Consider the following 14334-nt stretch of genomic DNA (forward strand, 5'->3'; position numbering starts at 1 on the left):
CCTAGAAGTTGGTGGCGGAATCGGTCGGAATTGAAGTGGTGGTGACGAAAATACAAAAGTTTGCAAATCGGTTTTGTTGTTGTTTTGTAACCGGGTTTTTTAGTGATTTTAGAGAGAATATTGAAATTTTTAATAAATTTAAGTATACAAAGAAGAGGTTAGAATGATGGACAAATTAGGAAAGTCATAAGATATTGTCGACGTTATTTAGTAATTTGTCGACGTCGAGTAGCAGGTTGATTAGTTTTAAATATAACAATTAGACTAACTAGCCAAGGTTCGAGGTGCTCGCTAAACAAAATCAGTTACAAGTTTTTTTTTTTATAGACAAAAGTGTACTATTTTTATATATAGACTTCAAACTATCCGAGTGCATACAAACCTGTTACAAAACAAACCGGGGGCCTAGAGAGACCCCTAAACTAGTAGATAAGAAACTAGCACAAGTAAAAGTACAACACAGTCGACGCTTCTTAAGCGGAGAATGGTAAAGGTTGTCGAAGTGAATTGAACATTCATGTTTCCGTTTATAGTTCACAACCATTTTTAGCGTCTTCTTTTCCAGCATCTTGGGTTTAAACCTGCAAAAAACAAAACCTCTAACCAACATTAGCGACTTATTTTTTAACTGGACTCGATCCCGAGACATACGATGGCTGGCAGTAGGATGATTCACCGATCATCTAGAGCTGCTACATCGGATACCTGCCTCCTGCATTGGAAATGCGGAGAAAACAAAAGGAGTCTAATTCTGCAAGGAAGAAGAATCGTCCATCACAGAGGGCTCCATAAGAGTGCTAACAAGCGATGCCACTTCACAAACCGAGTTGTTAAAACTTGGACTCTCCTTTTGGGACAAACGTGGTCTCTTAACATTAAGATGACTAACTTTCTCATCAACAAAAATATCCAACTTTTCAGACGGCCTAAAGTCCGTTGACGGACAAAGATTCACAGGCCTTGGAGAAACGGGAACTACTGCTTCCCAAGATGGCTCATCATGGGGAGTTCCCGTCAAGATAGAAATTTTAGAAGAAATGGGGCAAACTTTCATATAAGCCCCCGACTTTGGATGATAAAATTGCAGATTCTTTCCTGACATCAAGTTGTCATAGTCTCTTGAAGATATACATAATTTTTTGTGGGCATGTTTTTTGTTGGAAAAGCTAAAAATGGTAGATGTGGCAGCAGAAGGTTGACTAGCACATTGCCCTAACGAGGGAGGACAGCTCTTAGCAATGGAGTCGGACTCCATAACCACATCTGAGATCCTATTACTTTTATTAATATCACAATCCATGTCATTGGTCAACAAAAGCCCGCTACTACAAGAGGCTTCACCCGCTTCAACAAGGGGATGTAACTTAGCATCCGCATCAACCTTAGTGTCCGTTTCAACCTGAAGAAGGGGTTTCTTACCCTTTTTGTCATTGCTCAAGGGGTCAAAATGATAGACGGCCCGCTTTCCATTGGGTTTTAAAGCAAGACAATCAACAACACAATGAAGCTCACGTGCCACGTCCTTATTTTTTGGGTCAAGTTTCAAGGCATGGTCAAAATCATCTAGGGTTTCCACAAGGAAATGCAATTTCTGAAAGGCTAAACCTCTACGGTAGAATGCTTTCACATTACAAGGATCAAAGTTCAAGATAAGATTACAATAACACCACGCCTGATTGTAATGAGAGAGTTTTAACTCACATGCCGCTAAATTGAGAACAAGAGATAGGGCAAGGGAAGTGGCAGCCTGCTGGTCACGTGTACAAGGAATTCCGAGGAAACAGAAGAACTGAAGAGCTTGTTTATAGAGGCTAACAACTAAAGAAAGATTTCCCTCTTTGAAAAGGGAATTACCCCTATCTTTCATCATATAAATGTTATAAATCGATGGCTCTCCCATATTCATAATCCAGTGAATAAGAACATCATCATCCATACCAGCATCATCCATAACAAACAGTTCACAAAGATTCAGAAGTAAAGCTTGATAATCCATTGGTAAAAGTGAGGATTAAACTAGCAAATAAACAGGATTAAACAACTAGCTAATCAAACTATATCCCGCAACGAAACTTTCAACGAAATAGCCGACGACAAACACGATTAATCAGGACAACTGATCTGAAAGAGAGAGGCAATTCCACAAAAACAAAAAGTCGCATACCAGGAAGAAAAGGAATCCGAGTAGATGGAGCCAACCTCTCTGCCGTCGGGAAAACAAGTGATAGACAGAATACACTCGCTGATGACCTGTAAAATTTGATGATGAGGTCGCCGGCGAGAGAGCTGCTTCAGACTGGCTGCGGAGATAGGCGGTGGAATTGGGGATTTTGTGGGGGTTTCTGCGAGTTACAAGTTGTTACAACTTACAAACCCAGAAATAAGCGAGGAAAGTTTGTTAACAATCGCCTATAAATATATGTAACTAATTTTTTATTCATTAGGTTTTGATTATTTGCGTAATTCACTTCCTTTTCTACAAATTTACCTTTAGAAAACTCTATGTAATTCTCTCCAAGATATTGCTTGGAAAAGCGTTTATAAATAGTAAGTGGATTATACGTCTGATGTAATACATAGATGATATAGTTTTTGAGCATTAACATAAAGTTTTTAAGTTCTAGTTCAAAATTTTGAGTTTTATTATAAAGTTTTTGAGTTCATTTACTTAAACATTAATTTTGAAAGGTCACATTATAACTCAAAAAAATTACATATAAGCTCAAAAAAATTTGATTTTTGACATCATAAAACTAAAATGTAATTTATAAACTCTATAATTCAAAAAAAATACACAAAAACTCAAAAAGTCATTAAATATGAGGTATTACATCTGATGTACAATCCCTTTTCTCGTTTATAAATACAATTTGATTTCCTTATTCAATTAAGTAGTCATATTGTGTTTAATTGCTTTCTTCGATTAAATCCTAGAAGCTCTATATCAAATAGCCACCATACTCGTATTCACCTTAAGCTAACCCGATCTGATTGGCAGGTTCCATCTCGACTTCATAAGAGCCATCAACCATGTATGTAGTGCACAGTGCACTTGAAATACAAAAACACTGATTTCCAGAGCATTAAACAGGGAAATATCAATTATAAAGCCTGTTAAACTGAAGGTTTGAACAAGATGATTAAGGTGTTGTTTGGCCTTGAAAATGAGTTTATTCACAAGTTACTTTTCGGAAAAATTTCGGTTGTTTGGCCAAACTTTTGTAAAATCGTGTTTTTAATAAATATTTATGTTTGGCCTAACTATTTTTTTGGGCTTTTTAGGCATTAGAGTGAAAAGTAGAAGTAGAAATAACAATTTTCTACTTCTACTTTTAGGGGTTAGTTATTTACTTTTGGCTTTTTAAAAACACTTTTAATCCTCCCTAGTTTATAGTATTTGGCCTAGTTTCTACTTTTTCAATTGCAAAAGCACTTTTAAAGCTAGGTCAAACACCACCTAAGCAAAGTCATACATGTAACTTTTCTACTCTTTTTTTTAAAAAAAAAAAAAAAGAAAGTAATAATAATAATAATAATAATAATCTATAAAAAAAACCTTTATCCTGTCTAGGTTTAGCTAAATGCAATTTGCATTAGCTGCAGTTTTTCAATTATTCTCTGCAATATAATTAATCTCCCATAGCTCAACATCATTCCCTCTCTCGTATTCCCGCACATACTGAGGAATGACTGAAAGGTCAACACACTTTCCAGTAAACCCTGAAAAACAGTACTCATTGTGAGACATGCGACATGCGTCTCTTTCAAGGTCATTTTTTCCAGTGAGACGAAAAATTCAACAAGAAAAAAAAAAAGATTTGTTACCGTTATTGGCTGTCAAATAGCTAAGGAAATGAGAGTAGCCATTGGCGACAACATCAAGATCATTCATAGTGAAATTGTATCGCTTCTCCAATGCGAGATATAACACCTGAAAGCCCCAACAGGAAAACATTATTGAACCATTACGTCAAGGACGGCTTCATACATTAAAAACATAGGATTATGCAACCTAAAATCAATTATACATTAAAATCAACTATCTCATTGTTATGAATGTCTTATGTGACACTTACATGGGTTGGACCATTGGGCTATTATATTCATTCTCAACATCGGTATTAAGGGTATGTTTGGATTGAGAGATTTGGAGAGAAAGAAAGGGAGGGAGAGTAGAGGATTTAAAATCCCTTGTTTGGATAGCAAATGGGGGTGAAAGGAAATGGAGGGGGAGAGATTTGAAGGGATTCAATTTCCCTCCTCTAAAGCCTAATCAAAATCTCTTCACAATAGGCAAGATTTGGAGAGAAATTGAATCCCTTCAAATCTCTCCCCCTCCATTTCCTTTCCAAACAACCACATTCCATTCGCCCTCCCCTTCCCTTCTCTCTCTTTTCCTTCTCTCCTTCCCCCTCCCCTCCCCTTCCCTCCACTTTTGCTATCCAAACACACCCTAAGGGATATTTTTAAGGCTCTTTAAGCTAATGCTTGAGAATAACTTGAATGCATTTAAATCAGAAAACAGTCTGCTACAGCTTCCTAAGGAGGCAAATTTGCACAGCAGCATATTAAGGGCTTGTTTGGATCACAAAATAGGAGGGAAAGGTAGGGGAGGGAAGAGAAGGGGAGGGGAGGGTTAATGGATTAGGAGTGTTTGGATACAATTCCCCTCCAACAAAACTTTCCTATGGTGGACGGATTTTGATTTGCTTTGGAGGAGGGAAAATGGATCCCTCTGAATCCCTCCCCCTCCATTTCCCTCCACCCTCATCTGGTAACCAAACAATGGAAGAAGTTTCACATGTTTTCTGATGCTGAACATCGCAGTAAGTGATCCATTGACGTTCCGAATTTTTTGTGTCAACCGTACCAAAACTTTCATTGCAGATATGCTAAAATTGTACTATGAGTGTTTGCAAAAGCCTATATCGTAAACTTCAATATTAGTAAGTTCTAGGGATGAATACCTTTTCAGTATCTTGACACATCAGTTTTTCCAGAATACTAAAAAAGGCATCGGTTAACTCATCACTATAGATCACATCAGCAGCTAGAAGGACAGACGCTCTGCTGACTTCCTCCACCTCAGAAGGTGTCCATGAATACCTGAATGACAGAGTACAATATGAGCAAACTTTCTACTATTCCAGATGACATTGAATGACAAATTACTCGGGGAGAGAAAATTATACTCAACCAAATAAGGAAGACTACACAATACATACATTGGAATGCCCCCCTATAGAGGAGGTATACAATGGCGCTGACTGATCCATACTGAACTAACTAAAAGACCTAGGGTCCTTGAATACCATACAGCTATGAGGTTTTGTGAATGTTGCCCAATTTCTGTAAGATGGAGTAATATTTAAGGGACCGCTACCTTGTTTGAGCTCCCAATTGCAGAGGAGGCCATGGATTCAGCCAATCAAGCTCTCGTACTTTAACTGATTTACTTCTGAACATCCCGGAGTTGATGTGAACATTAGTAGCACAGTTATCGAGAACTTCAACGCCATGGTCTGGCAACAAATTTTTTGGCTGATCAGTAACATCTAAGAGAATAGATAATAGCAATGCAACTAAAGAATCTTAGGTGGCATTTGCAACATTCTAAGGCAGATGCAGCAGAAGAAGCACAATGATTAGAAATACCTGTTATGAAAACAGACTCAGCAACTTGTGCAATTAGTATGCCGACCAACCCTGACAAAGACAGTAATCAGGACCCTGTGAAAAAAAAAATTAACAAAGCTTCTTCAGGTGGAAGTGGCAGTGACAACTGACAGCTTAAAAAGGAAACCATGAAATGACAGGTCCCAGAATTGCCAAGAATATAAAATGGACAATATAACGCCAACTCAATTACAAGCGTGTTACACTCTGACTTTCAGTATTTACTTCATTTGACTCTATAATCGTTCACTTTGGTGATAACTTCATTTTAAGTGTTAACCATTACCATTATTTTCCATAGAACCATCATATTGACTTGCCAACACCTGAATTTTCTAAACCTAATCAATCAATCATGAAATTTCAAGGAGTGGGATTAGGGGGTGGAGAACTTTACCAGTGCCAGCTCCAAGTTCAATGGCAACAACACCACTGAATCTAGACGAAGAAAACATGTTATGCAGTACATAATCAGCTAAGACCAGTTCTGCTCGCCAGACCTGGAAAGGAACAATAAGAATATCAGATTAGTTTTTCATAAATATTCAATTCAGCTGTATAATTATACTCAACAGAAAGGTACTGATGATCATTTCATGTAGAGCAGACGAGCAGCAAGACATCATATATCCTAATTCCTATGATACTGATACCTGATAGCTCAGTTCACTTTAATACAACACATGCCAATTTTCAAACATACAAATATAAAAATATACAATGTTATTGCAAGTTGCAAGTCATTTTCAAAATAAAGATGTTAAATGTCAAATGTTATTGTTGCAAATTAGAGAATTATGATTTGTGATATTTTGTTCCTTAAGCAACCCCAGATAAAAGACTTTCCAATGTTAATCAAACAAATCTAATTGGTGTTTTTGTACAGGTTTGCCACTGATTTTCATATGCAATTGCTGCACCAAAAATGGTAACACATCTGCCAATCACATAATGGGTGCTCACTAGAGTCAGTATAGTAATGGGGTCCCTTTAAGGCAGTCTAGTGCTGTCGCTGTATTGGCAATTGTATACTGCTTTCAGCAGTTACTTTTGCAAATGCAAATAGCACAATTTCCGAGTGAAATGGCGGTTAAAAGGGGCAGGTATGGATTTACCCCAAAGATTGGATTAAGTTGAGAGAATTTTACCTGCAAACCAACACTAGGAATAGTTGAGGTGATATTGTGCTGAATGGTGATGCAGGTAGAGTGACGAATATGTTCTGCACAAAGATAAGCTTAACTCTCAGACAGCCAGGAAACTTGGAGTTAAACAGTGACTTAGCCGAGAGAACACTAGGAATAGTTGCCGTGATCCATATATCCTGCATGTTAATGGTGTGTTATGGGTGGAGGGATTTGGAGAGAAAGGAAAGGGAGGGAGAGTAGGGGACTTAAAATCTTGTTTGGTAACAAATAAGGGTGGAGGGCTCCATTTTCCCTCGGACAAATCAAAATCCCACCAGCATAGTAAAGATTTGGAGGGATTGTATCCAAATATCAACTCCCATTCCCCCCCTTCTCTTCCCTTCCCTCCCTTCCCTTTCCCTCCTATTTTGGTATCCAAGCAAGCCCTAAGAGTGATTTAATCAGCTTATATGACTCAAAATGAATCATTTCTCTCCCCCCTCCATTTGCCCCTAAACCGTATTGCTATAGAAATTGGAAAGAAAAGAAGGTTCAAACTCACTGTCACGGCGAGGCAAAATAAGATCACCATCTTGATCAATATGAATAAGGTGGTTATGACAAGTTGGTTCATTTTCTGAAGCATCAAAAAACAAAGTCAATAATGAGAAGGAAAGTAGAGGAATATGGAAATCACTGAGAAGGAAAGTAGAGGAATATGGAAATCACATTCTCATTTGTGACGGATAATAATTATTAACCGTGACAAGGAAAACTTACTGTATATATATATAAATAAAGAAAAAGGAGAAGGGTAAGAGGCAAAAAGTACCAAGAGAGAAAGTAAAGTGAGAAATGAAAGGGGCATCATTATTTGGAGGACATCCTAAGTGAACTTCGCTCATCACCTCTTCTGCTGCTTCATTTTCTCTGTCCCTCAATTTGCTTTCCATTGTTTCTGATTCTTTCAACTAGGTCAAACAAGACAAACAAAGGCGCCACAATCAACGCAAACTCGGAAACCAAGATTTTATACCAATTTAAGCTTCACTGTCAAAATGGAGGTTTAATGGAGGAAGGAGGGAGATGAAATCTGAAACTAACTTTGTAAAAGAGAGATAAATCACATGACCCAAACCCGTCTCAATCCCGTCCAACCCCACTTTGCAGTTAAATAACACAAATTCTCATTATATATATCGACGGATAGTAGCCCACGGCCATCTATAATAAGACGGACTTGTTAAATAAAGTTTGGATTTTCTTATCTTATCTAACCCTCGATTGCCCAAAAAAAAAAAAAAAAAAAAAAAAAAAAAAGAAGAAAGAAAACTCCTACTTGTATCCCTCTAATATAGACTAATTGCATTTGTACCCTTTCTTTTCAGGAAAACCCACTTACACCCTTCAATTTCCTAGTTATTCTCACTTATACCCCTCAAGTATAAGTTAATTTCACTTGTACCCCTACTTTTAAGGAAATCCACACTCCAACATCCTAATTACATAGAAATCGTGACCTAAGTCCATAATATTAAGCGCCAACAATTAAGACGTGAAATGAATTCTCCCTTGTCATTATGAGATGGGGAAGAAGTGTTAAGTACCGTCAAAGCATCAAGTAAGATGTTAAAGGCTTCATAATCAATATGAAGAAGCATATTTAATTGAAATATTTGTTTTCTCTTCAACGAAGATCGTTTTTCCCTCCAAATTTATTTTATATGACTCCACTTCATTTTCAGCATTCATCTTTTGCCATTCTTCTCCACTTTATCCTCAATATTTATCATTTACTATACTTTTAGGGTGTGTTTGGATTGAGTGATTTAGAGGGAAAAGAAAGGGAGTGAGAGTAGAAGATTTAAAATCCCTTGTTTGGATAGCAAATGAGGGTGGAGGGAAATGGATGGGGAGGGATTTGGAGGGATCCAATTTCCCTCCTCCAAGCCTAATCAAAATCTCTCCATAATAGACAAGATTTGGAAGGAAATTGTATCCAAACAATCACACTCCATTCCCCCTCCCCTTCCCTTCTCTACCTTTCCCTACCCTCCTTCCCCCTCCCCTACACTTTTGCTATCCAAACACACCCTAAGGGTATGAGTGAGATTAACTAGAAAGTTAGAGGGTACAAGTGGGCTTTTCTGAAAAGAAGGGGTACAAGTGAGTTTAGTCAATACCAGAGGGGTACAAGTGAGAATTTCCCAAAAAAAATTATTTTATCTATAAAATCTTATTAAAAGGCTAACCTAAAAAATGTGACATGTCAAGTTTAATTGTGATGTGGCAACTTTTAATGTAACATGGCAAAAAAAAAAGTGACATGGATAACCAATTTAAGAAAATTAAAAAATGTAAGTTAAAAAAAATAAAAAAAAAAATAGAAGATATAAACACAAAAAAGAAAGAAAACAAATATATTGTAAACCATTGATCTCCTCTCATAATTTTTGTTATTTATTTACCTTATTTATTTAATCATTATTTTCTTTATTTAATGAAATGACATTCTAACTTTCCTTTCATCATTACTATATATACTCCGTATTTATGTACCATATTTTTTATTTTCCTTTTATTCATAAAATTTTGAGAGAATTAGTAATAGAATTTTTCACATATATAACTATTATATTCACCCTAATTTTCATTTTTATTTAAAAAAATAGCACCTAAAGTATACATAGAAAAGTAAATTAATTGTGTCGTTTTTTATTTTTCTTATGTTTTGTATTAATTTGTTCTTATTTTTTGTGTTTGTATTAATATTGCAGGAAAATGAATTTCCAACTTTATTCAAAAAATTGGTAGGTAAGGTATAACTAAAGAACTAAATTAATTATTTTGCTTTTTATTTTTATTATGTTTTGAATTAATTAGAATCTTATTAGTTATTTTTTACCCGTGAAAAATCACGGGTGTCATTTAAAGTTAATGTTTTCATCAAGACATTTTTTTTTTAATCTATTGTACATCATTTTACATCAATTCATGCTAATGATTTAGTGAGTACCAAGTGATGATATTTGGTGTCGTATTATGCTAATAGGTTCGTCTAGTAAGATCTAAATAAACACGCACTAATGAAAGTAGGAATACAATGATACATAAGCCAACTAAATTACTCTGGTAACATACACATCAATTGAGCGTTAAATGATACATGATACGGATTTAGTAAATAACCAAATTATTTCCATGGTCGTTGTCTCTTCGATATCCAGAAACATAATGGCTCCAAATTATTGTCAAGTATTGGTTAAAATAGGAAATCTCCCAAAAAAAATCTAGGAAAAATTTGAGAAACATGCTAACTCATAAAATCCACATACTTGTAAATTGTCATTTTTCATGTATTGATATACAAATGTGTCTTCCTCCTGAAATTTATCAATTGTACATACAAATTAGTATTATGCCAAAATCAGATGCTCACAAAATATAATAAAACATTATCAAATGAGAGTAAATGATTATAATGGAAATTAAAAGAGAACACGAGAAAAACAAATTAGCTTCCGGATGATACAAAAAAAAATGCATATCTATTGTTATGCTTATGCAATGAACATTATCATTTCGAGATAAAAAAAGTAGGAATTAAAATGCCATGATTTCATGAAAGTTTTCAAGGTAAACTAAAAATATGAATCGTTATAAAGAACTTGAGAAATGAGTTATGGAGAAAAAAGATGAAAAGTGTAGTTAAAAGTTAATGGTGAATTGAATTAGGTATTCAAGTGAAGGGAGATAAAAAGTTTATTACCTTTATTATAAGATTATAATTGTAGGAATAAATATTAGGGAAATTATTTAAAAACAAATATGATATTTATAAGATTATAATTGTAGGAATAAATATTAGGGGAATCATTTTAAAAAAATATGATAAGACTTGGAATATGACTTCTTTGAAATCACATCGTTATGCCACTTAGCTTATCACTTAAAATGTGCGTAATGTTAGCTTTTTATATTATTGTATATGTTTCATGTTACGTTGTCAAATAATCAATAAATGGATTCAGAAAATATCCTATGGAATAAATTTTAATGATTTATCTAGCCTTTTATATATATTGCATAGATTTATTATTACTTATAGATGTAATTATAATTCCATGCCATGCTGTTAATATTTAAACAATCAGTAAAAAATTATTGAATTTTAAAAATTTCATGTGGATGTGAACCCTTTAATCTTACCTTTTCATTTAATTATATTTATTTATTGATGAATGAAATAAATTAATATCATGTAATTATAAATTAATATTGACATGTCACACTAAAATTTGCCATGTCATATTTAGAGTTGTCATTTTAATTACCCTTTTAATTATATTGTATAGATATTGCAGGAGATTGAATTTTCAACTTTATTCAAAAAATTGGTAGGTAAAGTATACATAGAGAACTAAATTATTTGTTTCACTTTTTATTTTTATTATGTTTTGAATTAATTAGAATTTTATTAATAAACACAAAAAAGAAAGAAAAAAAAATATTGTAAACTATTGATGTCCTCTCATAATTTTGGTTATTTATTTACCTTATTTATTTAACCATTATTTCCTTTATTTAATGAAATGACCTTTTAACTTTTCTTTCATCATACTATATATACTCCATATTTATGTACCATATTTTTTATTTTTCTATCATTCATACAATTTTGAGAGAAGTAGTAATAGAATTTTTCATATATATAACTATTATATTCACCCTAATTTTTATTTTTATTCAAAAAAATAGCACCTAAAGTATACATAGAAAGGTAAATTAATTGTTTCGTTTTTTATTTTGCCTATGTTTTGTATAAATTTGTTATTATTTTTTGTGTTTGTATTAATATTGCAGGAGAATGAATTTCCAACTTTATTCAAAAAATTGGTAGGTAAGGTATAGCTAAAGAACTAAGTTAATTATTTTTCTTTTTCTTTTTATTATGTTTTGAATTAATTATAATCTTATTAGTTATTTTTTTGTTTTTATATTAATATTGCAGGAGAATGAATTTTCAACTTTATTCAAAAAATTGGTAGGTAAAGTATACATAGAAAACTAAATTAATTGTTTCACTTTTTATTTTTATTATGTTTTGAATTAATTAGAATTTTATTAGTTATTTTTTGTGTGTGTTTGTATTAATATTGTAGAAGGATGACATACTCACATATCAATAATGGTTATGGATCTTCTTTACATATTTTTTCTTGGTTTGGATGCCTTTTTCATTTTTTGTCAGTTTTTGTTTTTTCTACAATGGTGTATTTGAAATATCGAATGGTAGCAAAAATCTTTAAGTTGTTGACATGTTGTTACATTATTGTCCTTCACTCTTTCCTACACTTTAGTCTCCTTTGTAATACTTATGTTCTATTTTTTTTTTGTCAAACAGGTTACAAATCAAATTGCTTAGCCAAACTGTTAAAGTACGATGCACATATGTCAATTAGATCTTATCATAGTGTTATAATATGCATAATAAATATTATGTATGATTAGTAATTAGTTAGAAACTGATTCTTATTCTCCAATTCATTGTTCCAATTCCAATGCTTTCAAGCCTTTAAATCATTTTTTTTTGTTTTCCATCAAATATACTATTCCGTAACTCACAATATGTTTTGAATAAATATTTTTTTTGAATGATTTGTTTATATTTTCTTTTCTCGTGAATTAGAAAAGACTAATACTTTGTATGAAGTATAATAGTATTGTTTTGATTATAATTTTTGATGAATGATCGAATATGAAGAAGCTATGTTTGGAATCGTATATGCATAAATCTCTATTTACTGCGTGATTCCGAGAAATGTGTAATTAGTTTTGCTCATCTTATTCTACTAATAATAATTATTAGAGTTCACCTATAAAGTTTTGATCCTTACGTTACTCTCTTACTTTTTGTCTCAAATCTAATCTTATATATAATTATTAGAGTTTACCTATTCGGAAAAGTTGTTAAAGTTGTTCACATAAAAGTTCACGACCGTTTTTTTGCAAGATAAACATAGAGCCAAGTAATTTAAAATGCACCAAAACGACAATAAAAACAATATCTCCATTAAATCAATAAAGAGGCAAGTTGCAATGTTTGTTGGTGAAGAAAACCATTCATATTCTATAATCTTTAAGCCGATCAAAGCAATGGTCAAATAATTAAGAGACAATTGAAGAACCATTAATTAAAGAGGCAATTGAAGAATCATTAGCAACTTAAACGAGAAAATTGAGAGTCATTGATTTTCTTTCTATAAAATCTCATCCAAATACCAATTCATATTGTCTTATTTGATACTCCCTCCAAATTAAAGTATTTGCCCCTTTCTCTATTATACGAGTCTTGTATTTTAATAAAATGGGGCAAACACTTTAATTTGGAGGAAGTACCAGGTTGTCCAAACCAGCATTACCCGTCCTTACAAAAGTCATTTTTTTTTGTTCTCTCTGTAATTTAGAGTATTTTATTGGAATTTTGTGTTTCCTTTTTCCTTTTCTTTTTGTTCATGTATTTATATTTAATTGTCTTAATTGGAGGTGCCAATTCAATTAATTAAATTGATAATTTAATTAATGATGTTATTGTAGGAGGTATGTATATGTTAATGCGATCCTAACATGGATGTGCTTTGAACTTCGCGTAATTATTTTGCATACCCAATCAGAAATATTTTTGCGAGACTAGCATAATTTGTAACACCCCCAAGTGCCTTACCAGGACCACCTAATGCATGAGAATGCTACCATCTCGGTTACCCGAGGCAATGTATATCAAATAGACCATAAAAGAACGTACTTTAATAGATAAGTATAAGTGATTACATAACAAAACCAAATGTAAAGTAAAGTACAACCGTGCTAAAACCAAACTACAATTAAAGTAACAAAAGTATTATGACAACACATCGGAAGACTACTATCAGACTCGTGGCAACTCCATCCCCAGCTAATCCCGCGGGCATCCATAGTATACCTTCTAGACAACTTGATAAGGCTAAAGTCGTATTACCAAATCAAAGTAAAACTATCTCAAAACTAACAAGAATAGCTAGTGGTAAGACAGGTATCGAATCCACATGGAGGCGGTAATAGTTAAGTCTGTAAATATTTAAATTGACTAAAGATAACCGTTTTCTGGGGTTTGTTTTGTTTGTTATCTAACCAACTAATTGCGAGTAATAAAAGAGGTTTAAACAATGATATTAAAAGTCTAGGATTTCCGGTTCACTAGATCAATTATATGGGGTCTATTAATCAATTGCTAGATCTACCAAGTTGTCTAAGGCCATAAGATCGGTCGACTCTATTATGCCCTTTAGATCGATTCTAACATGCTGTCGCTATAATTAGATACAATCTATTTGATTATCGCAGCCTATATTAATTCTAACCCGATCGGTGAAAGGATTAATTCGCTACACTAATTAACAACTCATGCCTAAGTTAATTAACTAGAATAAGAACAATAATCAAACGACAACTTAAACGATTTCACTAGCAAATAATCAATTTCCCCTTTTTA

At 33.3% G+C, this 14334-nt stretch overlaps 1 protein-coding gene across 3 annotated transcripts; it reads right to left on the minus strand.

The window, feature by feature from the left end:
• Positions 1-212: 212 nt before the first annotated feature.
• On the minus strand, positions 213-7975 carry LOC141599763 (uncharacterized). 3 transcript variants are annotated; one of them, XR_012523924.1, is made up of 11 exons: positions 7636-7975; positions 7366-7440; positions 6825-6898; positions 6074-6176; positions 5656-5706; positions 5384-5522; positions 4968-5106; positions 3826-3931; positions 2972-3720; positions 2165-2342; positions 325-581 (listed from the first exon to the last, which is right to left on the minus strand). XR_012523924.1 is itself a non-coding variant. In XM_074419873.1 (9 exons), the coding sequence occupies exons 1-9, from the start codon at positions 7754-7756 to the stop codon at positions 3608-3610; spliced, it is 921 nt and encodes a 306-aa protein (XP_074275974.1). In that variant the 5' UTR covers positions 7757-7975; the 3' UTR covers positions 2355-3607. The 3 variants fall into 3 exon arrangements, 2 of the variants coding, with proteins under 2 accessions (XP_074275973.1, XP_074275974.1); XM_074419873.1 differs by lacking the exons at positions 325-581; positions 2165-2342 and having other exon boundaries at positions 2355-3720; XM_074419872.1 differs by lacking the exons at positions 3826-3931; positions 4968-5106; positions 5384-5522; ... (3 more) ...; positions 7366-7440; positions 7636-7975 and having other exon boundaries at positions 213-2342; positions 2972-3608.
• Positions 7976-14334: the final 6359 nt, after the last annotated feature.

The sequence above is a fragment of the Silene latifolia genome, chromosome 9 (assembly GCF_048544455.1).
Source record: "Silene latifolia isolate original U9 population chromosome 9, ASM4854445v1, whole genome shotgun sequence".
In the NCBI taxonomy this organism is placed as follows: domain Eukaryota; kingdom Viridiplantae; phylum Streptophyta; class Magnoliopsida; order Caryophyllales; family Caryophyllaceae; genus Silene; species Silene latifolia.

Bases quoted from the DNA above. Each gene is read 5' to 3' on its own strand.
- LOC141599763 (XM_074419872.1), bottom strand. From the start codon at position 1,996: ATGGATTATCAAGCTTTACTTCTGAATCTTTGTGAACTGTTTGTTATG.